Below are 24,156 nucleotides of genomic sequence, written 5' to 3'. Positions count from 1 at the left end.
GATTTTTTAAAAAGAATACTGAGTAAGCAGGACTTGTAGTGTACATTCATTAAACTAATTATTTTTTCCACTATTTCTGTGAGGCTGGTTCTTCCCCATCCCTGGATGAAAATTTAAGCAATCTTCATGTTTTTTCTGGTCATTCTTAGATATTAGAAAGAGTTACGTTTAAACTTCAGTCTCAGTTTAACAATTACAATATAAGGTCAAAATTTAAATCTGGCTTTCAAGTTTAAGGCTTGTATCCTTGCCCATCTCCAGGAGAGTTGCAGATCTGAAGCTACCAGTCCAGGAGGTAGAGAAAGGTGAGTAAAATCTGCTTCTTCTCTCTTTCTCCACAAGGATGCTCCAACTCTATCTTGTTTAGGCGCAGACCCTCCCAAGGTTGGAGTGTGGGGACAGAGGGGATTTAATGGAAGTGGCTTACAAGAAAAGTTACAACTAAACTAGTACTATCTTCATGATCTAGCATTGGCACCTTCTGGACTTGGTAGATGTTTAAAATGGACTCTTTTTCTCATGAGCATTTTCACGGGTTCTTCAAAGACCCACTCCATACTCCCTGTAGGTTCCCATGACAAGAGCTAATGTATCTTGTCCTGCTGGTCCTTGGCTTTATTTATTTACTTAGCTTCTTTCTGCAGAGGACTGTTCACCTGTCTTGGCCATGCTTTTGGGTATAACCTAGAAAGACCCCCATGCTGGCTTTCTTAAGTGAGTGTCCACATTTGGTTCATGTAGTATTTTACTGCTGGAATTCAGGAAAAGCAGAAATCTGTTAGAGAGTGACCACTCTACACAGCCAAATTACCCCTTCTTATCTCTGCCCTCTGAGCAACTCACCAGCCATTCTCTAGCTTTTTGGATTTCCCAAGTAGGAAGTAAACACTCCCATGTCCCCCAGACCTTAAGTTCTCCCAGTGGTCTCCTAAAAGCTCCTCTCTTGATTTAGAATGAAGAGGGACTATTATCTACGTCTCTTCCTTGAGGGGAAGGGTGTTATCACAACATAACAACAATGATTCCTGAAAACTTTCTCCTCCAATATCTAATTCTCAACCATTTGAGACCATCAAAGTGACTAAAGTCATTCAGAGCCTTACAGCTAGTTACCCTCAATTTTTTCATACAAGTCCTTATTTGGGTGGTTCTGATCTTCACTTTGTAATGTTGAATTTACTCTTTTGGGGTCTTAGCCAAAACTTCTACAAGTCCTGTTTTATGTTAAGTGAGAGATGTCCTTTTATATATATAAATTATATATATATATAACATTTTATTTTGAGATAATTATAGAGTCCCATGCAGTTGTAATAAATAATATAGAAAGATCCAGTGATCTTTTACCCCTCAGTGGTAACATTTTGCAAAACTATAATACAATATCATAACCAGGGTATAACACTGACGGAGTATTTCCATCACCACAGGGTCCCTCTTTATATTTTTATATATTTATATAAATTTATGTTATATTAATTTATAATTATATAAATTATATATTTATAGCAATACCCACTTCTCTCTCATTCCTACCTCCTCCTCAACCCCCGGAAATTTTGTCATTTCAAGAATATTATTAAAATGTGACCTTTTAAGATTATTATCTTTTCATACTCAGCATGATTCTCTGGAGATTCATCCAGATTGTTGTATATTTCAACACTTTATTCCTTTTTTTTGCTGAGCAGTATTCCATAATATGGATGTACCATAATTTGTTTAATCATTCATGTGCAGTAACATGTCTGATGATATGATTGATGAAGGTCATATAGTTTCTTCCAGTTTTTTTGCTATGCATTAAAGCTCCTATAAACCTTAATGTGAAGTTTTTGTGTGAATATAAGTCTTCATTCTTTTGGGATAAATGCTTGGAGTGCAATTGCTGCATTGTGTAGTAGTTGCATGTTCAGTTTTTAAAGAAACTGCCAGACTGTTTTCCAGAACATCTGTATCATTTTATATTCCCGCCAGAAGTGTATGAGTAATTCCATTTCTCCACATCCTTGCTGTCTTTTGGCAGTGTCACTATTTATTATTTTATCCATTTAAAAAAAAGATTTTATTTATTTCTTCACAAGAGACACAGAGAGAAAGAGAGAGAGAGAGGCAGAGACACAGGCAGAGGGAGAAGTAGGCTCCATGCAGGGAGCTCAATGTGGGACTCCATCCTGGGTCTTCAGGTTCACGCTCTGGACTGAAGGTGGCGCTAAACTGCTGAGCCACCCGGGCTGCCCTATTATACCCATTCTTCTATATATAGTGCGTGCACTTTCTGATATTACTAAAACCATCTCATTATGGTTTTAATTTGCCCTTCCTTAATGAATAATGGTGTTGAACATCACTTCATGTGTTTATTTGCCATCTATGTATCTTTCTGGTGAAATGTCTCTTCATGTCTCTTGCCCATGTACTAATTAGATTATTTATTTTATACTATTGTTTTGAGAGTTCTTTATACATTCTAGGTGTTAGTTTTTTGTTAGGTATGTGATTTTCAAATATTTTTTTCCAATCTGTATCTTTTATTTTTCCTCTTAACAGTCTTTTACAGAGTGAAGATTTTAATTTTGATGAAATCTAAGTTTTATTTTTATGAATTGTACTTTTGTTATAAGTAGTAGTTAATATTTTGTGTGAAGAAATAAGTGCATTCTCTCTTTCCTTCACCTCCTCCTATGTCCAAACCATCAATAATTCCTATAAGAAACACTTCAGAACCTAAATGTCTGCTTTTCTCCATTTTTACACTATCTTCCAGATTCAAATCACCATAATCATTCACTTAACTGGTTCCCCTTCTTCCTTCCTCCCTTTAATTTAAAACTGTAGATTACTTTATCTGGCTCTAACTTAAAATCTTCCTAAGTTTTCCATTAGGCTTGGAATGAAATCCACACTACCGCAGCCTGTAAGAACCTGCCACATCTGGCCTGCCTAGCTTCTCTGACCTCCCTTCATCTCTCTTTGACTCACTAAACTACAGCTGTGCTCCCTTCTGTTTGTCCCTCAGACTCAGGCTTCTTTGCACTGTTGGCCCTTGCACTTGCCACCACTCTTTGTAGGCCTAGCTTCTCCTCATTCAAGTCACTCCACAGTTGGAAGTTAACTGGTACAAGATACCTTCAATGAATGCCCTATTTAAGGAAGCTTGCTTTTTCTCTTGTCATTTTGTGTTATAACTCTGTTGTATTACCTTTTTTGTTGCACTTTACTGGCTTATGTTATATGCTTAATTTGTCTGCCCCCACTCAAAGGTTCTCTACCAGAGCAGTGCCCCTGCCTATCCATCACATCTCAAACACCTAGTATATAGGGTCACCCAATTAATACTTATTAAATGTTTATCTCTTCCATTTATTTTTCAAAAAGCAAATTTCCTTTTGAGGATTCAGCTGCTGGTAGATTCAATATGTCCTCAAAAAGGACTATTTATATTATTGCTAATTAGGGGATCAAAGAATAGTGAGTTCTGCTTTCTGATCAATCCAACTCATACTACTACCAAGTCATGTCTTTTATTCATATTGCATGAAGTGCACAGACATAATGTAGAACAAAACATATCTCAAATGTATCTTGAATCTAACTATAAGAGAGGATACCATTATTGTGTTGTCACAAGCTCCAAAAACTGGAAATTCATATCCTTTGGCTTCACCACTAATTCTGCGATTTACCCTAGGCAAGTCTGAACAGGCCTTTACAGCTTAGTTTCTTGTTCTGTTAAAATAATGTAACACAAGCTTACCTCATCAAGATGCTATGTTAAACAATTTCTATTTATTACAAGTACTGTGTGATTTTTGTGTCTATATTAGTGTGGAACACACATTTATTATATGATGGTATCAAAAGACTTTGTGCCATGAAGGATGCCACATTCTTGGAGATACTAGAGGGATTATACTGCATGTGACAAATTAATTTTGGGGATTGTATCTGAGTTAAAGTAAAGATAAACTTGGTATTTAGCTAGACTGAAAAAATTGTCTCAATTTTTAATTGTGTTTGTAGAAAAAGACTCTTAGATATCTCAAAACTTTATAGAAAAATCAATGAACTATATCTTATGAACTTACAAATTTATGAAGTTTATGTGTGTATATGAATATGTAAATAGGACTTTGCAGACATGTTCCTTACTTGAAATGAAAAAAACTTTCTGATATTATTAGTACTCATTTACTTGAGAGCCTGTGGAACTCAACAAAATAATAGTACTGGAAAAAAAATTATCAACTTATGTAAGATGTAACTGATTCTGAAAGGATGATACTATAATCTTAAAGAAACTGGAATTTGAGGGATCCCTGGGTGGCGCAGCGGTTTGGCGCCTACCTTTAGCCCAGGGCGCGATCCTGGAGACCCGGGATCGAATCCCACGTCGGGCTCCCGGTGCATGGAGCCTGCTTCTCCCTCTGCCTGTGACTCTGCCTCTCTCTCTATCTCTCTGTGACTATCATAAATAAATAAAAATTAAAAAAAATTAAAAAAAAAAAAGAAACTGGAACTTGAAATATATAGTTTACTAAGGTGCATTGTAGAAAAATTTTTAAAGGATTTTAAAATATCAAAAGAGCCTTATATTTACCTTAAATAAATGTAATTTATTTTGTGAAATAGTTATAAAATATTTATAAAAATATAAAAAATTTTAAAGATCTTAGAAATTTCTGAGTCATGAAAATGAGCTAACTCTGACTTGGAACAAGTCATCTAAGCATTTTGTATCACAGGTTCCTTATTTGCAGTTCAAAGGCAATGAAATAATTAAGTACTCAAACATTTTGGTCAGGGACCCCTTTACACTCTTTAAATTGGAGACCTGAAAGAGCTCAATTTATGAGGATTATATCAATCATTACTTACAATATTAGAAAAATTTAAGACATCTATTTATTCAAAGATAACTATCCCATTTTATGTTAGCATAAATAATGTATTTTATGAAAAATAATAACTGTATTTTCTAAAACATTTTTTTTTGAAAGAGTGGCATTGTTTGCATTTTTTTTGAAATCTGCTTTATGTCTGGCTTACAGGTTGGCTAGATTCTCATATTTTTTCTGTATTAATTTTGCTGTGGTATGTTTGTTTTGATTGAATTATATGAAGAAAATCTGGCCTCATGCAGATATTTGGAAAGCGGTTTAAGCCTTTAAAACTTGAATGTTCTTTTCAGATAATTAATAATGTTCTGTCTATTATATGGAAATTTGACATGTTGTAATTTCTTTTTTTTTAATTTTTTTTAAAATTTTTTATTTATGATAGTCACACACAGAGAGAGAGAGATGCAGAGACACAGGCAGAGGGAGAAGCGGGCTCCATGCACTGGGAGCCCAACGTGGGATTTGATCCTGGGTCTCCAGGATCGTGCCCTGGGCCAAAGGCAGGCGCCAAACCGCTGCGCCACCCAGGGATCCCCGACATGTTGTAATTTCTTAAAGTCTAATTACTATGTGAGATCCAAAACCATAGTAATGAATTTTTCACATTAAGGAAAATGGGGAGTGGCCTAAAAATACTTTAATAGATTTTGCCGTCTTCAATATGCCACCACAGTGTGATGTGATAAGGATTTTTTCCTTTATCTTATTTAGCTACTTTTCATCAATGAATATTCTTTTATTTTTATTTTCATTTTTTAAGTTCTTTTATTTAAAAACATTTTTTTAAATAAAAATTATTTATCTTTGGGGTACTTGGGTGGCTCAGTTGGTTAAGTATCCAACTCTTGATTTCGTCTCAAGTCATGATCTCAGAATCATAAGATCAAGCCCCTGTGTTGGGCTCCGTGCTCAGCAGGGAGTCTGCTTGAGATTCTCCCTCTCCCTCTGCCCTTCCCCCCATGTGCACTCTCTTTCTCTCTCTCTCAAATCTTTAAAAATATTTATTTTCAGTGAGTTTTTGCAAGACTAGAAAAATAATAAGTAATCTCTATGTAGATAGATAGTTGGATAGATAGATATCACAGTAAAATGATAAATACCTAATACAATTAATTTAGTCTGAAATTCTTTAGGTATCTATGAATACCTACACAGATTTTTCAGTATCTGAAAGATATAAGTAGATTGGTGGAGGAGAGGAGAAGACAGAGCAATGATCATGGTTAGACACAATGATAATAATAGTAATAATAGAATAATATTCTGAATCTATTCTAAAGCAGAATCATGGGAACCTAGCTTCTGAATCTTTCCATCAAGATTAAGAAATACCCAAGATATGTAGATCTGTTAACCATTTAAGTCTTCTTAGCCTCCTTTTAGCAGTTTCCCTCCCCTGCTGATAAAAATAGCCTCCTGAGTTCTGTATAACCATATCTCTAATGATCTGTTCTTCCCTGAAATAAAGACACACCTTTCTTCTCATCTATCTATGCCATTAGGACAAATATACTCCTCAAAATGGCTTGTATTCCATTCTCCATTTTATTTTGAGAGTTTCTTTTCAATCTGACATTCTAGTTAAAAGGTTAAAGATTGGATCTTATTCTCTGATAATTTAAGGACCTTACAGTTGAGCTGGAGAACAGCTATCAAAAGTAGCGAGACCTGGGCAGCCCCGGTGGCGCAGCGGTTTAGCGCCGCCTGCAGCCCAGGGCGTGATCCTGGAGACCTGGGATCGAGTCCCACGTCAGGCTCTCTATGTGGTGCCTGCTTCTCCCTCTGCCTGTGTCCTGCCTCACTCTCTCTCTCTCTCTCTGTCTCTATGAATAAATAAAATAAAATCTTAAAAAAAAAAAGTAGTTAGACCTTCCAATTAATTTTACAGTTTTTCATGGAAATAGACCCAATAGGTTCACCTACTTTCATAATAAGGGTAATTGGTGAATGTACAACATGTACATACTTTGAACCTCATTCTGGTCTTCATTTGGTCTGTTTGCTTTCTCTTGATTTTATTCTTTCTCTATTTCAGATACTACTGTGCCTACTTTCCCTCATTTTCTCTTATCAAATTATTGCCTCCTCAATCATAAGCAAATGTGATCTATGCTCCAAAGATTTATTTTTTATTATTTTTAAAATATTTTATTTATTCATGAGAGACAGAAGAGTGAGAGGCAGAGGCAGGGAGAAGCAGGCTCCCCGTGGAGCTGGGAGCCTGATGCAGGGCTCCATCCCAGGACCCTGGTATCAAAACCTAAGCCAAAGGCAGACACTCAATGGACTGAGCCACCCCGGCACCCTTGCTCCAAAGATTTAAATACCTCTCAGTGTGTCAATCATCTGAGGATATTTACAAAAGTTTTATTCTAAGGCTGTATATACCTGTTTTGAAATACAAAAGCTATGTGTGTGTCTAGGAGAGGGGAGAAGAGAATGAAAGGAAGGAAGTGATGGCAGGGAATGACAGCCTACAGATGAAGAAGGCTAGGCATCATGAACAGAGGTTTGGTTGAAGAAAGAGTTGTCCTTTTCTATCTCCCACATTGTTCTGGCCAATCATTTCCCATCCCCTTGCCTCTGCAGGACAGAAAAACAGTGGCATCAGCTCAGTGCCAATTAGAGTAATGACATGGCAGCATAGAACAACAAATGCCATGCTCTGAGCATTCATCTTTCTCTCCATTCCTTCACCCCAACTCTTTGGCCAGATAATCAAAGGTGAAGGAAGCAATTGCAGGAAAGAGTAGTGTCCAGGCCCTTGATGCAAGGAGATAACAGAGTACTAATTTCAAAGGATTTTAGCAAAAATAACTTGTAACCTAGATTTTTACATCTAGATAAACTACATTGACATGTGAGAGCTTGATGGTATGAGGATACAAAAAGTTTGTCACTCAAAAACCTTTTTAGAAAGTATTCCTGATAGAAGTATTCAATCAAGAGAAAAATCCTAGAGAAAACAACAGAATATTTTATTAATTTCTAGGAAAATTTTGCCTAAGGAGAAATAGAAAACTTGTATCACCCATTAACCGTGAAAGAGATTTCTAATAATTCACCAGGCCTCCAGTCTAACTACAATTTGTTGTAGTTAAGGTTCTTAATTTTACGTAACCAAATCCACTCTACCTAGTATAATCCGAAGGGAGTTTATTGAGGAATGTATAAAAACCACAGAATTATTGGAAAGACTGAAGACTCTGGCTGAAATTTGAAGAATGATCTTGAAAACCCAGCAGAACTCAGTAAACAGAAGAACTGTGGCTCCTATTACAATCAGGAATTTGCTGCCAGCACTGCTGGCTTTAGTCTAATACTGCTGCTGCTACAATCTATACCATAAAAATGAATGTACTGTATCCTGCTTTCACATGACTCCATCTTGAAACAAAATCTCCCACAAGTGAATCTTACTGACAGAATTTAAATCACATTTAGAAATCCTAACTGCTAAGAAATCTGAAACGTAGATTTTACTTGCAGTTTCTGGATGTCACAGAGGGGTTATAATGAGGTTGAAAAATTAATTCACAGGCTCAGATAGTTTTAAAGTTTTGAGTTCTTCACACTGTTCAAGGTAGAGGTAGTTTCAGCGGATATAAAGTGTTCCAGAAAAAAGAAAACATGGGAAAGCTGTGCAACTCGTTTTAAATCTTGATTAAAATTAATTAATTTATTAATTAAAATTTTCAGACCAACACTGGATTAGGACAATACAAGAAATCTATTAGCCCATTTCACTTATGCATAAAAATCTGAAGTCCTGAATAAATATTAGCTGAATTCAATGATGTTTTAATAAATAAAACTTGGTAATGTCTTATTCCAGAAATGTTAGGAGGGTCACCACCAGAAAAGATATCTATAATTTAGAACATTAATGCCCTAAAAGGAAAAAAATTACCTCAATATATGCAGAAAGGACATTTGATAAAGTTTAATATCTATTAATGACATTTTTAAAGTGTTAGAAATATTAGAAATAGAAGACAATTTCCTTAATTTTATTAAAGCTTTTAGCAAAGCCTACTGGAAATGTACTGGGGGAAAATGTGACACATTATCTTTATGATTAGGAGAAGAAAAAAGGTTTGTTATCACATATGCCATTCAATTTAGTAAAGGGTTCTTACTAAAATAAGAAAAAATAGGAGGTATAACATTGAATGGAATATGTGGATTATTAGATCTTTGAGAAGACCCCATTGAATCAATAGACAAACTATTAAAATTAATAGGGGAGATGTGCCTGGGTCACTCAGTCCATTAAATGTCCAACTCTTGGTTGCTGCTCTGGTCATGATCTCAGGGTCCTGGGGTTGAGCTCCATGTCTGGCTCCGCACTAAGTGGGGAGTCTGCTAAGGATTCTCCTCCCTCAGCCCTTCCCTCACTCATGCTTTCTCTCTAAAAAATAAATAAATCTTTATTTTTTTTAAAAAAAAGAACTAATGGGAATTCAGAAATATTGTGGAGATGGAAGATCAATAATAGGCAATAGCAACAATAATGATAGTGACTAAGTACTATATAAGAAACTTTATAAATACTTTATACAAAAATAAATAAAATAAGTACTTTATACAGGGATGCCTGGGTGGCTCAGCAGTTGAGTGTCTGCCTTCAGCACGAGGCATGATCCCGGGATCTGGGATCGAGTCCCACATCAGGGACTCCTTGCAGGAGGCCTGCTTCTCCATCTGCGTGTGTCTCTGCCTCTCCCTCTGTGTCTCTCATGAATAAATAAATAAAATACAAAAATAAATACTTTATATATATTTATTAAGTTTCATGTAAGTGTCCAAACGTTCTTCAATGTCAGCAGCAGCAGTAAGTGTCCAAACGTTCTTCAATGTCACCACCTAAAATTAATATGGAAAATGTGATTTCACTCACAATAGCAACAAGAACTGCCAAGTACATAGTATATAACCCAATGTACCTTTGCAAAGAACTTTTCAAATTGTATTAAATGACATAAGACAAGATCTAGGCAAAAAGAGGAAAAGTACCAAGTTCGAGTATGGAAAAAATGAACACTGTAAAAATGCGATTTTCCATAAATTAATCTATAAATTCAGTGGAGTTTTAATGAAATTTTCAGCAGTGTTTTTGAGGAACTAGACAAATAGTTTTTAAAAATGTGCATGGAAGGATAATGAATAAAATTTATCTTACTGTATATATTAAGGCATTTTATAAAGTCACAGCAATAAAAACTATATGCTACTGATTTAGGAACAGATAAAAAATGATGCAACAATGATTTTAAAAAAAAACCAGCAAAGCCCATGTATATGAGCATGTAGAATGTAGTAGAAATTAGCATCACAAATCAGAGGGGGAAAGAGGGATTATTTAATATACATAGATAGGGAAAGTAAATTTAGATACTTACCTCACTCTAAATACAAAATAAACTCCAAATGGATTAAAAACCTAACCATAAAAGGCAGCATACAAAAGTCAAAATATATGAGGCTCTCTTTGTGAACTTGGGCTGGGAAAGGATGTTTAAACAAGATTTGAAAAGTACAAAACTTGGGTCGCTTGGGTGGCTCAGTGGCATCTGCCTTTGGCTCAGGGCATGATTCCGGGGTCCTGAGATTGAGTCCTACATCAGGCTCCCTGTAGGGAGCTTGCTTCTCCCTCTATGTCTCTGTCTCTCTGTGTCTCTCCTGAATAAAATCTTTTTTAAAAAAAAGTACAAAACTTAAGGGTAGGTAGTAGAGATCAATGGATGTGATCATATTCATATTAAGTACTTCTGTACAAAGAAGACATAAGTTTAACAGACTGGTGGCAGATTAAAAGATATTTTCAAAATGTAAAACTGAAAAGTGATTACCATAAGATATACTAGGAGCCATTAAAAACTAATTTTTGTAAACAAAAATTGGACAAGGAAAAAAATAGGCTATTCATGGAATATGGATCCTAAATGACCAATGTGAAGAGATGCTTAATTTAACTTCACTTCAAATCAGAGAAATTCAAATTAAGTAACATAAAATTGGTAAAAATTAAAAAGTCAGCTAATACCAAGTGCTGGCTAAAATGACAGAAATGAGAAACCTCATGTACATTGGTGAGGGAATAAACTCTTAATTTTAGTAAAATTAATTTTTCTGTATATATATAATTCCTACATCTGGGTTTATGCTGTGTACAAGTACTTAAGAGGTTATTTATAAGGATGATATCAGAGCATTATTTGTGTTAGCAAGAAGTTACAGGAAGTCTTGCTCTCTGTCCCTAGAGAAATGGATAATTAGGAATATATTCTGTGTACATGCAGTGGGATACAATACAGCAATTAAAATTAGCCATTTTGGGATCCCTGGATGGCGCAGCGGTTTAGCGCCTGCCTTTGCCCCAGGGCACAATCCTGGAGACCCAGGATCGAACCCCACGTCGGGCTCCCGGTGCGTAGAGCCTGCTTCTCCCTCTGCCTATGTCTCTGCCTCTGCCTCTCTCTCTCTCTCTCTCTGTGTGACTATCATAAATAAATAAAAATTAAAAAAAAAATAAAATTAGCCATTTTATATATAGCAAAGTGGATAGATCTTAGAAATACATACTGAATTCTATTGGGAAAAACAATTTATGTACATTCAAAACACACAGAGAAAATCTATTATCTCTCAAGGCTAGATTTTCAGATGCCTTAGGACATATACTGAATATGCTAGTGTGAACATCTTTGATGGGAAGGGCAATGTAAATGAGAATGGGTAAGACAAAGGGGGAATAATGAATTAAAATGAGAGGGACATTGCATGGACTTACTTATAATGATAGTAGAATATGAAATCTGTGTATTTGAGGGCCGTATGACTCATGGATAATTAGCATGTTTGTCCTAATTTGGAGGGAAAATAATGTTCCCAGCAAAAGGATGTACATGTTTTAAAACAGATTCTGGAGGATTTGAATGGTCTTATGTAGTGGACAGATGGATATTTGATTAGTATAAATTCTTGCTTTAAATATATCCCTCTAGCAGAAGTGTTAGAAATTAATCTGAAATTGGGTTCCAGCAATCAGTCTAAGAAAGAAGTGAAAATTTGAAAATGTGGTTATTCTCTCTAAAACTGGAAAATACAAAATTGTTCTGTCAAGATGCCTTTTGTCGATTTTTTTGTAAACTATCAGGCAGTAGTTTAAAATGCATGTTTGTTTTGTTCTTACAGTATGACCCCATTGCACATACTCTTTGACTAAACCTTTCATTCATCAATAAAATTTTCTCCATCATTAATTCTCATCTGAACAATATACTACAAATTATAGCTTATAGATGCTACTCTGTCATACTTAACATACTGCATTATTCAATAGCTTTGGTGTTCCTGGTATTAATCTTAGGCTCTTTAATAATGTATTAATAATACATAATAATAATAAGGTATTATGTCATTTCTATCCATACTGTACTTAATAAATCATAGCAATGTGAACTTTATAATCAAATGAAGATTGAATTCTATGGACTGTAATATTTAAAGGGCATTACTTTTCAATAGCGCAGTCTCATTTAGAAGTTCTCATGGATGTCTCTCTTGGTTTAAAAAGAAAGTGTTCAATATAATCACCTTTTTCTATGACCCATTAATATTTTAGGAATAATATGATTTTCCATATTAATATTTTAAATAATATCCTTTAATCATAGTTAAATACCTCTACTAAAATGTCTTAGAACATGTCAAAAATGAAAAAAAAAAAAAAAAAAAAAAGAACATGTCAAAAATGTTTCTAAGAATGTTATATATATATGTATATTTTTATTATTTATGAATTTTGTGATTACTCAGTATTCATGTTCTTTTCTATCATGAAAAAGTGGGTCAGGATACAAGTATTTTGAGAATATTAATTGTTCTTCTTTTCTAACATTTTTCATGTCCTGGCAACATAAATTATGGTAATATTGTAAGGCACCCAGAGAAAATGCTGTGAAAATGCTGTAACCAAGCAAGTACCTGCCCTCTAGGTGCTGCCCCACCACTCTGCAGCTGGAGGAGGTACTACCTCCTACACACTTTTGACAAGTAAATGTCCCCTAGCAACCCAATTGAGAAGCTCTGAATTAGTGCCTGGGAATTTTTTTAAAGACAGAACTTTTCTAGCTTCTAGAGTAAGATTAGTTCTAGAACTAATCAGTCAGTTAAGCATCTGACTCGATTTTGGCTCTGATCATGGTTTCAGGGTTGTGAGCATGGAGCCTGCTTGAGATTCTCTCTCTCTCTCTCTCTCTCTGCCCCCTCCCCCATCTTGTGTGTGCTGTCTCTCTCTCTCAAAAAAAAAAATAAAAAGAAAAGATGTTAAAGTAGTATGGCCCTTCAAACAGTGGGGATGACTTCAGAGAAGATCTCTTGAGATTTTCTCATGACTTCTTAGTAGCAGCAGCAGCAGCCTCTGTAATTTATATCTGGAATCATGATATTTGGCCCATCTGGATAATGTAATGAGTCAGCAGAATAGCAACCTTAATTCTATTGCAACCTTAATTCCCATTTGCCATGTAACATGTACCAGCAGGTTCCAGAGATTAGGATGTGGACATATTTGAGGGGGGCCTTGCCCTTCATTGCCCTTCAGAGCAGTGCTCATTCTGACCAATCAGATGTAGCTAGGGGCCAAGGTCAGATGGTAGCATCAGAGTAATTTAGGTGAAAGAAACCACTTAGACGGGTGTTACAAACATAGCAAGCATGCTGAGTCTTGCTTATCCAGTAAACCTCGTAATTGCATTGTGATTTTTAAAAATACCACTAAATTGAAAGATGCATGGATATATTAATGATTATCCTTTGTGGTAGGACTGTGAATTATTTAAATTTTCTTCTTAATGTTGTACTATACTTACGAAGTTTCCTACAATAAGCAGGTTTTGCTTTTATAATAAAAAATAACGAGTTTTTCAGAATTTCCAAACAACCTCCATAGACTGTGAAAGTTGCAAACAGAAAAGAAATAAGTGAAATGACCCATATGGTATTGATACAAATGACAAAACCAAACATACATAATGACCACAAACTTAACATAAGTTAGCTAATAAGTATACTAACAAGCTTAATTCTGGATCACATTTTAAAATATGGTAAATTCCCAAGTCATCCCATCAGACTTGGACCAAATTATTAGTAGCATCCTATTTCTTATCTGAATTTCTAGAACAGGTAAATGTATCATAAAGAGGCCTCAAGATAGGTTTTAAAAAATATACCAAGTAACTAAGAATTATTTCTTCTGATAAAGATATTGATGAAAAGAATGGCTTAGAATATATTCAGAGGATAGAGATAAACTCAGCAAACACCAAATTTCCTTGTGTTCTGTATCTATACCAGGTTGAGTTGGGAGTAGCCAGGCAGAGCTTCTCAAGATTTCCCATTCTGATTCTGCCTGTGGGCTAGGGTCACTGAAACCCCCATTTGCAAGTCCTGAGCCACTCCTAACCAAGCACTCCTCACCTCACTAGCTGGTGAGACTTGGGATTAGTTCTTCTAATGATTGGTCCTGTACTTGGCATGCCGAGCACTTGGAGAATTGTTTTTCTGCCTCTGTGTTTCCTGTTTAGCACTCCTTTTGCAACTATAATTAGAGTCTTAACTAGAACCTCAACCTGTTGCAGATGGGCCGGATCAATAACACTATGCCAGCACCAGCCCTAGAACACTGATTCAGATATGTCTCAGACAGCTGAAGCTGTGCCGTTGAGAGTATGGTTTTCTAGAACCACTATGCCTTTCCTCAATATAGCTATACTTTTTTTTTCATTATAAAAGCCATAAAATTACATGATGGAACGTTAGAAAATTTAGGAAATAATGACATTTTATACACAATACCACTATCCCGATTCAGTCTTCTTGAGGAATGTGGTATAACTATTCCTATAAGGTTTTGTATGTGTAGTTGTTTTTACAAACATGTTAGAGCAAAATTTCCAATTTCAGAGTAAACAGTGCTTCAGACATGTTAGGGCATGTCTCTAGGTCCTGCTGAAACTGCCAGGAAGAGAATCATAAAGTGATTCCTCAGGAAATCCTCAGGTAGGATTTCCTCCAGTGTCATTGACCACAGATGATTTCTAAGGAGAGAGGACAATGAATAGATACTAAAACTCCTCTGACCAACCAAGCAACCAGCAAGCAGATAAAAACCCAATTTCATTACTGTTTTAGACCTAGTTATCAGTTTACTGCTAAAATAAGAAGACTGATTCTCATAACTTCAGCAGTGAATGTAGTGGGACCCCTATATTTGGCTTGGGGACAGCCTCCTAGGGCAGTAACACAGGGAAGAAAGAACAATAAAGAACACAAAATGATCAGTGTGATTATTAAGTTCTTGAGCACACATGAGATGACCTCTGGGAATGTGCAGAAGTGTTTAGGGGCTTCTGAAAGGGGAATGGCAGTCCCCACATTCAAGGACAAAGGGATATTGTGAACCTGTCATTCTACTTCCAGATTGGAATGGCTTGAAGAAATCTAGGTCTATTTTGGAGGCTCATGAAGGAATACAATATCCTAGTACATTGTTATGTGCTCCAAAAATAATTTCCTGCTCTAGAATTAATTGATAAATTTGAGACAGTAGTGGGGACATGATTAAAAGACTGCATTGCAAGCTTCTGGAAGGCTGGGATTATGCCTCATATTCGATTCCCAACATTTAGCAAAGTGCTGCATACAGTATATGCTCAGTAAACACATGCTAAACAAATGGGAAATGAAGCCTGGTACATGAAGGCATTGCTGATTCAGGGAAATCAGTAAATTCTCTGTAACAAGGCTAAAACTAAAGATATCCTGTAGATTGCTTTAAGCTGTCTTCAGAGAAGAGAGTGGGAACTGATCAAAAGTATGCAAGTCATTTGTGTCCTTAGTACAAACAATTCGTACAGTTGTGATAGAATGCTGTGGTGAGGGGTGTCTGGATGGCTCAGTCTGTTGGGCACCTGACTCTTGATTTTGGGCTCCAGTCCTGGTCTCAGCGTCCTGGAGTTGAGCCCCAACTCTAGGGCTCTGAGCTCAGCGTGGAGTCTGCTTGTCCCTCTCCCACCCTCTGCTTGCCCGAATGCGTGTGCTCTCTCTTTCTTAGATAAATAAATAAAATCCTTAAAAAAAAGAAAAGAATGCTGTGCTGAAGGTGGCAGTTTTGGAAAGGTGAGTGGTGATTGGTTCTGAGAATATTAAAAGGAGGGGGCTCTTTGGGACAATTAGGAAACTGAGAACCAGATATAGGTCAGGAGTTGGGTATACACCCATGAAGTTATATGAGTCAGGGAACTAAATTCAAACCCAAAAGTTTAGTGGCTTTAATATAATAAAAATACTTGCTGCTAGGGAATGCAAATTCATATACACTGTTTCAAGAGTAATTTGGTAATGTGCTAATAACCAACAGTGTGCCAAGATTTTAATTAATTCCTTTGCTTCTCTTACAGTCCTGAATTAGGTACTAATTTTAACTTCATCATACAGATGGGGGCTGTTCAGATGATGTAACTCATCCAAGCACATACACCTGGTGAGATAGCAGAATAGCAGGGCAGTCTTTAAATGCGTAGCTTAGTTTGGGAAGCCAAGCTTTCAGCCTTTACACTGATTGTCTCTATGTGTAGTTAATAGGTAAGAGCCCTCTGATGAAATTGGGCCTATTCAGGGTAGTATGGTGGTAGACAGAGTCCTCTGAATAATACTTATGTTTTTAGGAAATTGTTATAAGGACAAATAATCCAACATATTTCTAAAAAGTTTTTATTACAATCTAGATTATATGGTGAAAAATTGTAAGCATATAAAGTGAGGCAGCAAATTATAGGTATTAAGATTCCAAGGTCTTGGAGTCAGTTCTAGGCCAAAACGTGTCTTTGTCTTTGTCACCTCATCATTGTATATTAATACTGGCCCACTCCAAATTTCTGTGAAAGTGGAATAGGAATGTGACTACATCACAGGAATTTAAAGTAGGGAAATGCTGCTTTCTGGATGGCTAAGGATGTGACTTTCTACACAAAATCTAAAGTTCTTTGAAAACCTCCTATTTATTTATTTATTATTTATTTATTTATTTATGAAAAATTTTATTTATTCATGAGAGACACAGAGAGAGGCAGAGACATAGGCAGAGGGAAAAGTAGGCTCTCTGTGGGAGCCCGATGTGGGACTTGATCCCAGGTCTCCAGGATCATGCCCTGAGCCGATCACGCCCTGAGCCGAAGGCAGATGCCCAACCACTCGGCCACCCAGGCATCCAAAAAAACCCTCCAAATTTATGATAATGTAATTATACAAATAAAGCAAAGACACAATCTTTAGTGACTGAAAGTTTGGGAAACTTTGAGGGAAATTATAAAGAGTGAAAATTCTAATAATCTATAGCAGCTATGATGAAATGATAGATGTCCAGTCTCTTTCTAATGTGTATCTGCATTTGACATAGATCAACAGTCTATAATGGTGGAGGTTCTACTGTATGTTTCCACAAAGACAAGGCTTACTATTGTTCCACTTTAGTTCAAAGATGCAAGCCCACTAAGCATACTTTTGTGTGTGTGTACTAGTGGAACAAAATGAAGGACAGTGCTTTAAAACTTTTATCTTTAATGTAACTAATTTTTACTATTGTATTGCCTTTGTTGTCAGTTTAGAAAGGTAATAAAAAGTATTACAGAGGAAACTGTATTTCTATTTCAATGTTCTGAACAAAGCAATATATTGAGCCTTTGTTAGTTTAGAAACCACCTACATGAATTTTTTTTTTAAAGTTTACTGCTTCTTGGGCCGCCCTGGTGGCTCAGTGGTTTAGCGCTGCCTTCAGCCCAGGGCATGATCCTGGACACCCGGGATTGAGTCCCATGTCAGGCTCCCTGCTTGGAGCCTGCTTCTTTCTCCCTCCACGTCTGTCTCTGTCTCTCTCACAAATAAATAAAATCTTAAAAAAAAAAAAAAAAAGTTTACTGCTTCTTAAGGCACATTTAAAGAAACTTCAAAATACAAAGAAATATATGACAATTATGATCCCTAAAATTTGGGGGGAATCATTTAAGGTTAGAGTGACAGAAAATATTTCACTGCCAGTTAGAAACATGAGCCTAGATGAGATGGTCCTGATAACCTATTGGACTGATGACAGCACATAGGAACAGGCTCTGCGTTCTATAAACTACTATTTTGATTTTTTGGACAGTTTTTAAGTGAGGGTTCTTCCTCTATAATCTTCCTTTTGAGATAGAGTCAAACCTTTTGATCCCACTCCAGAGTTCACTGGTTGCTACCTGAAGATAGCTGGTGGCAGATATGTGGGAGACACATTGGACAAAGGAGAGTACACGGTGTGTTTGGGTACATAGGAAGAGAGAGACATACAGATGCTCAAGATACAATTGTGAATGTACATCTGAGTTTTGTTATTCTTGGAGTACTGCTTCATAGAAAAAAAAGTACTGCTATTAAGATCCAGTCAGAGGGGGTTCCCTGGGTGGCTCAGCGGTTTGGTGCCTGCCTTTGGCCCAGGGCGCGATCCTGGGGTCCCGGGATCGAGTCCCACGTCGGCCTTCCAGCATGGAGCCTGCTTCTTTCTCTGCCTGTGTCTCTACCTCTCTCTCTCTCTCTCATAAATAAATAAATAAAATCTTAAAAAAAAAAAAAAAAAAGATCCAGTCAGGAAAATGCGACCCATACCAGGTAAGTTCACTAGAGGGAATTTAATACAGGCATCCATTTCAAAGGTCCTGAAATCTGGGGCCAGCACCAGTTCCTGTCTGAAGTGTCTTCATCTTCAAGCTGTTTCATCTAAGGAAGAATGAAGTAAACAGATACTTTGCAGTTGCTTCTTTCTTAAGAATATTATTTCCCATATATGTGTCCAACACAGTTATTCTAAAACCCTTTTCTTACTTACTTTTCCTATTATGCAAGGCATACTTAAAAAAAAAAAAAACCCTTTAAAGTGATAAAATCAACAATGTACATTTAGAAATAAAAAATATAAAGAAATGGACGCCTGGGTGGCTCAGTAGTTGAGTGTCTGCCTTCAGCTCAGGGGGTGATCCCAGGGTCCTGGGATGGAGTCCCACATCGCATTCCCTGTAGGGAGCCTGCTTCTCCCTCTGCCTCTCTCTCTGTGTCTCTCATGAATAAATAAATAAAATCTTAAATATATATATAATATATATAAAGAAAAAAACTTTAAAATACCACTAATTCTATCACCCAGAGATAATACTGCCAAAGTTTTAGTTGAAAAGCTTATACAAAAACCTGTATAGGATCATATAGTCTTATCACTAGCTTTTTTTTTTTTTTTTTTTTTTGCCTTTGAATTTTGTTTCCTTCCTAGTTCATTAAATATTCCTCAGAGGGATCCCTGGGTGGCGCAGCGGTTTGGCGCCTGTCTTTGGCCCAGGGCGCGATCCTGGAGACCCGGGATCGAATCCCACATCGGGCTCCCGGTACATGGAGCCTGCTTCTCCCTCTGCCTGTGTCTCTGCCTCTCTCTCTCTCTCTCTCTGTGACTATCATAAATAAAAAAAAAAAAAAATTTAAAAAAAAAAGAAAAAAAAATAAATATTCCTCAGAAACTGTCCCTTTGGTGGCTTCAGTGTATTCTAAGTCTAAATTTCTTTTCCATTTACCTACTGTTGGACACTGAGTTTATGCCAACTCTGCTATTTCAAATAAAGCTATAATGTAAGAGTCTTCTGCCTCTTTGATTATTTCCAAACTTAAGAAAAAAAACCACCCCCTTTGTCTTTTCTTAATTAAATTGATGAGATGACTTAATATGAGTAGTGCTAAATGACATGGCTTCTTAAAAATAAAGGAAAATTAGAACTTTAAAATACAGTTATTTGGAATGAACGAAATCTTACCATTTGCAATAATGTAGATGGAGCTAGAAAGTATTATAAGTGTAATAAGTCAGGGAAAGATAAATACCATATTATTTCAGTCATGTGTGGCATTTAAGAAACAAACAATAAACGAAGAAAAAACAACAACAACAAAACTAGACTCTTAACACAAAGAACAAATCAGAAGGGAGGTGTGTGGGAGATGGGTAAACTAGATAAAGGGAATTATCTTGATGAGCACTGAGAAGTGAATAGAATTGTTGAATCACTATATTGTACACTAAAACTAATATAACTATGTTAATTGTACTTGAATTAAATATAATAATAAAATACACACAATATAATTGAAAAAATTCATAGAGCTATATTTACCTCAATTATGTGATTTTTAAAAAATATTTCATTAAGAAACCCTTTACATAACCCCCTCAAAATACAATTATTTTGTAATATTAAAATACAATCAATTCAAGCAATAAAGACCCTGAAAATGCCCCTTAGGCCCTCAGTATTCTCTTCATTTTCTGTTTTCCTCTCAATGAACCCAGTTTTCTTGAATATCATCCTTCAACAACAACAAAAAAATCTGATTCTTTTGTATGGATTTTCCACTTGACCTAATACCATGTCAGAGACAATATTATATTGTTATTTCTTTAATTCTAATAAATTGCATTTCAGCTAAATAATAAACTTGGGTATATATCTTTTTACTTGATATTATTTCTGTAGGAAACTGTTCAGAGCTCTGCATAATTACAAATGGACTTTTAGCAACACAATTTGCTTATAAGCAAAGGATTTCCAATATCAAAGAGTAAACTATTTATTTAACCTCATATTTCACAATACATGTATATGGCCAGATAACATTGTGCTCAAATATATAATTCATAATCAGGGCAGCCCCGGTGGCGCAGCAGTTTAGTGCCGCCTGCAGCCCGGGGCGTGATCCTGGAGACTCTGGATCGAGTCCCACATCAGGTTCTCTGTATGATGCCTGCTTCTCCCTCTGCCTGTGTCTCTGCCTCTCTCTCTCTGTCTCTATAAATAAATAAAATTAAAAAAATCATAATCAAGTGAAACATAAATACTAAGAGGTGTGTGTGTGTGTGTATATATACATTAAATATTAGATATGACAGATTCTTTGACAGACCTGAGCATTTAACTTGGAATTATTAGCACAACCCTAAAATTATGTTGATCTCCAAAAGGAGATTATAAATCATAAAAATGAAGATTGTGATCAAACTATATAAAATAGCATTGTCACCTCTGTTGTTACTGTCTCTTAATTTTTCATAGCATTTATCACCATCTGGCTTATAACATTTATATTTTTTTATATTTATTATATGCCTTCCTTCACTAAACTTTAAACAACAGGACTTTTTTTCATTCTCTGCTTTATTTACTACCTACTACATAGCAGATGGTCAATAAATGTCTTACTGGAATAAATGAAAATTGAATGAATAAACAGTGAAGATTCTTTGTTTTTGATTTGATATAATAGAAATAACAAAATAATGAAAATTCTATAAATAAACCTAACTTTTAAAAAACTTGCAAGTGTCATATTTTTGTTAGCCCTTTAAAAATTGAATGTGCCAAATCTTTGGCTAAATCTGTACCAGAAAGAAATGTGAATCCCAAAGCCTTATATGACATGTGTTTTTTCTTTCTATTTAAATGAAAGAGTTTTGCCTTAAAAATATGACAGAGGGGCGCCTGGCTGGTTCAGTTGGTAAAGCATGAGACTCTTGATCTTGGGGTCATAAGTTTAAGCCCCATGTTGGGCATAGAGCTTACTTTAAAAAAAAAAAAAATGACAGAGACATAACTCTTTAAACCAAGCAGCATTGTAATGGTTTTAGAATGTGGTTTCCCTGACTTTCATAGAACGTCACAAATATGTTTTTTATTTAATACAGACTTATTTTGCTGTGTTGTTAATAAGTTAAATCTCCAACACCATAAAAAATTACCCTTGTAAATGACTAATATGTAACTTAAATCTTCTGAAAGTGAGAATTTTCAACAATTCAAAGATAAACTCTTCAGTTTTTGTTTTGTTTTGTTTTTGAGAGGCAAAGCTACAAAGAAATACTGATAGCCAGAGTCAAACCTAGTCTGGCTTTATTTCCCAACAACTGTTAGGCATAGGAATGCACTGGTCACTGTGTTTAACAGAAGTTCCCAAAGTTAAATGAGGGAGTGGAATTAAATAGATTTTAAACAAATGTCTATTAAAATCCACAACAGTATTCATTATTGGTATAATTGGACCTCCAGAGCAGAGTAATGAATATAAATACACAGTAACAGGAACAGCTTTCTGTTTTAATTTATAAAAGGACTACAAATTAGGTTGGAAATAATAGAAAAAGAATCATCAACATCAATCAGTCTTATAACCAAAGACTTTGTTTGTTTGTTTGTTTTTTTAAGATATTATGTATTTGTGAGACACACACACACACACAGAGGCAGAAGGAGAAGCAGGGTCCCTTCGGGGAGCCTGATGCGGGACTCGATCCCAGGACCTAGGATCATGACCTGAGCCAAAGGCAGATGCTCAACCACTGAGCCACCCCAAAGCCTTTGGTTTTGTGCATCCTTGAGAGATGAACCAATTAATACACCAGTGCCCTGCACATTTGCATTACATCTCTTGTTTCTCTTTCTCTTCTACCCTAGCCTTCCCGTTCCAGATCCCTTCTTGCCTCTCCCAACACAGCCACATCACATATTCATGAATATGAACAGGGCTATCTTTGGTATATAGCTATTATGTTCAGTTTCTTCTTGGCAAGTTATTTTTACTAAAGACCTAGTCACAATTATTTCATTAGAACAATTGCAGTAGCTTCTCATTATCATAGAAAGGTGTAAGAATAAAAAAGTAACTCTTTTCTTGTTATAAAATGGCCACCATGTAAAGACAGCAGTTGTTTTTGCCATTTTCTGCATGTGTCATACCATTCATTATTGAAGGAATAGAAAGAATTTTTCAGTTCAGTCTGGCCTCTGGAATCACATGGAAAGTTATTTATATCAAAGGCCAGAAAAACCATCAAGAACTTTTACTTATAGATCCCAGTGCTAACAAATGGATGTCAGTGGGCTAACAAATATGTCCTAAAATATATGTTCAAACATGGAAAAGTATGGATGCAAGTATTGCTGAAAATAATAAAATAAATTTTGGCAAAATTAAGCAAAAAGAATTTATTTTGTTTTATTAATTTTACTTTAAAATTTGTTTTTATTTATCTGAGAGAGCGAGTGTGAGCGAGGGGAGGAGCAGAGGGAGAGAGACAAGCAGACTCTGTGCTGAGTGGAGAGCCCAATGAGGGGCTCAAGTCTTAGGGCGCAGAGATCATGACCTGAGCCAGAAACAAGAGTCAGATGCTTAACAGACTGAGCCACTCAGATGCCCCTTAAAAAAAAAAAAATTTAGGAGAATTTATTTTAAAGGTTACAGTTAAGTAAAAAGATTAATGAGAAATTTGTAAAATTGGCTCAGGAATGGACAGGAGCTAAGAAACAGCTCTAGAGCAGGTGATCCAAGCTCTAAGAATTTCTAGAATCTCTTGTCAGTGGGCTACTGCTAGAATTAGCCAGTTCCAACTACTTTTCCTGCCCTGGTTTCAGTGGACTTAAGATTCAAAATCATTCATGGTGGGGGAGGGTAGTGGGGGCATCCTATTGGCTTTGTGTACTAGAGCAACCAACACCCCAAAATATGGTAGGTTGATAATTAAAAGAAATCTGTTTCTTTCTCATATAACCCTTCAAGGCAGATTAGCAGTGTTCTACATCAGTCACGGACTCCAGTTTCTTTTGTTTTATTGTTCCACCATCCCCTAGAAAGTACTGATGTTACCCACAGGATTATAGATGGGTCACAACCTTGCATCCAAGCCGGCAGAAAAGTGGTTAGAGAGGATAGGGAACAAGCAACTTCTTTTTTTAAAAAGATAGGACCCCAAAATTATATATAATACTTCCGTTCATTTCCTGTTTACTGGGAGCCACATGGAGCTGGAAATGAGGTTAGGAAATGTGGCCTCGTGTCCACACTAAGACTTGGAAATACCCAATTACTAAAACAAGGAATAAGAGAATGGATACTGGGGGCCAGAGGACAGACTAGAATGAGGCAAGTAAGTTGCTCGAGGTATAAAATGAAAGAGACACTCTTGGGATTGTGCAGATGCGTGTGCCCCTTACATTTTGTACCCTAAGTGCCTCATTGCCTGGTTCTGGTCCTGCTGGGGACAATTAGTAGTCTCTGCCGCACCGTAGTTAGATTAAGTGGGAGCACAGGACACCTTAATTTACAATTTTACTGAGAGTACACACAT

General features: G+C 36.1%; 1 protein-coding gene and 1 long non-coding RNA gene across 2 annotated transcripts in view; one reads left to right on the top strand and one right to left on the bottom strand.

Annotated features, from left to right (window-relative positions):
- The window catches only part of PRSS12 (serine protease 12), a 137,594-nt gene that overhangs the window by 8,657 nt on the left and 104,781 nt on the right, over nt 1–24,156 (top strand). Inside the window, exon 3 of the mRNA XM_041758662.1 lies at nt 262–305. Within this exon, the coding sequence (XP_041614596.1) occupies nt 262–305 (44 nt within the window). The remainder of the gene's footprint in view (nt 1–261; nt 306–24,156) is intronic.
- The window catches only part of LOC121493088, a 44,303-nt gene continuing 29,817 nt past the window's right edge, over nt 9,671–24,156 (bottom strand). The window contains exon 3 of the long non-coding RNA XR_005988373.1: nt 9,671–9,767. This is a non-coding gene — a long non-coding RNA (uncharacterized LOC121493088). The remainder of the gene's footprint in view (nt 9,768–24,156) is intronic.

The sequence above is a fragment of the Vulpes lagopus genome, chromosome 6, assembly GCF_018345385.1.
Source record: "Vulpes lagopus strain Blue_001 chromosome 6, ASM1834538v1, whole genome shotgun sequence".
NCBI lineage: Eukaryota > Metazoa > Chordata > Mammalia > Carnivora > Canidae > Vulpes > Vulpes lagopus.
The sequence above is the reverse complement of the archived record's forward strand: the minus strand, read 5'-3'. Positions and strand labels throughout refer to the sequence as shown.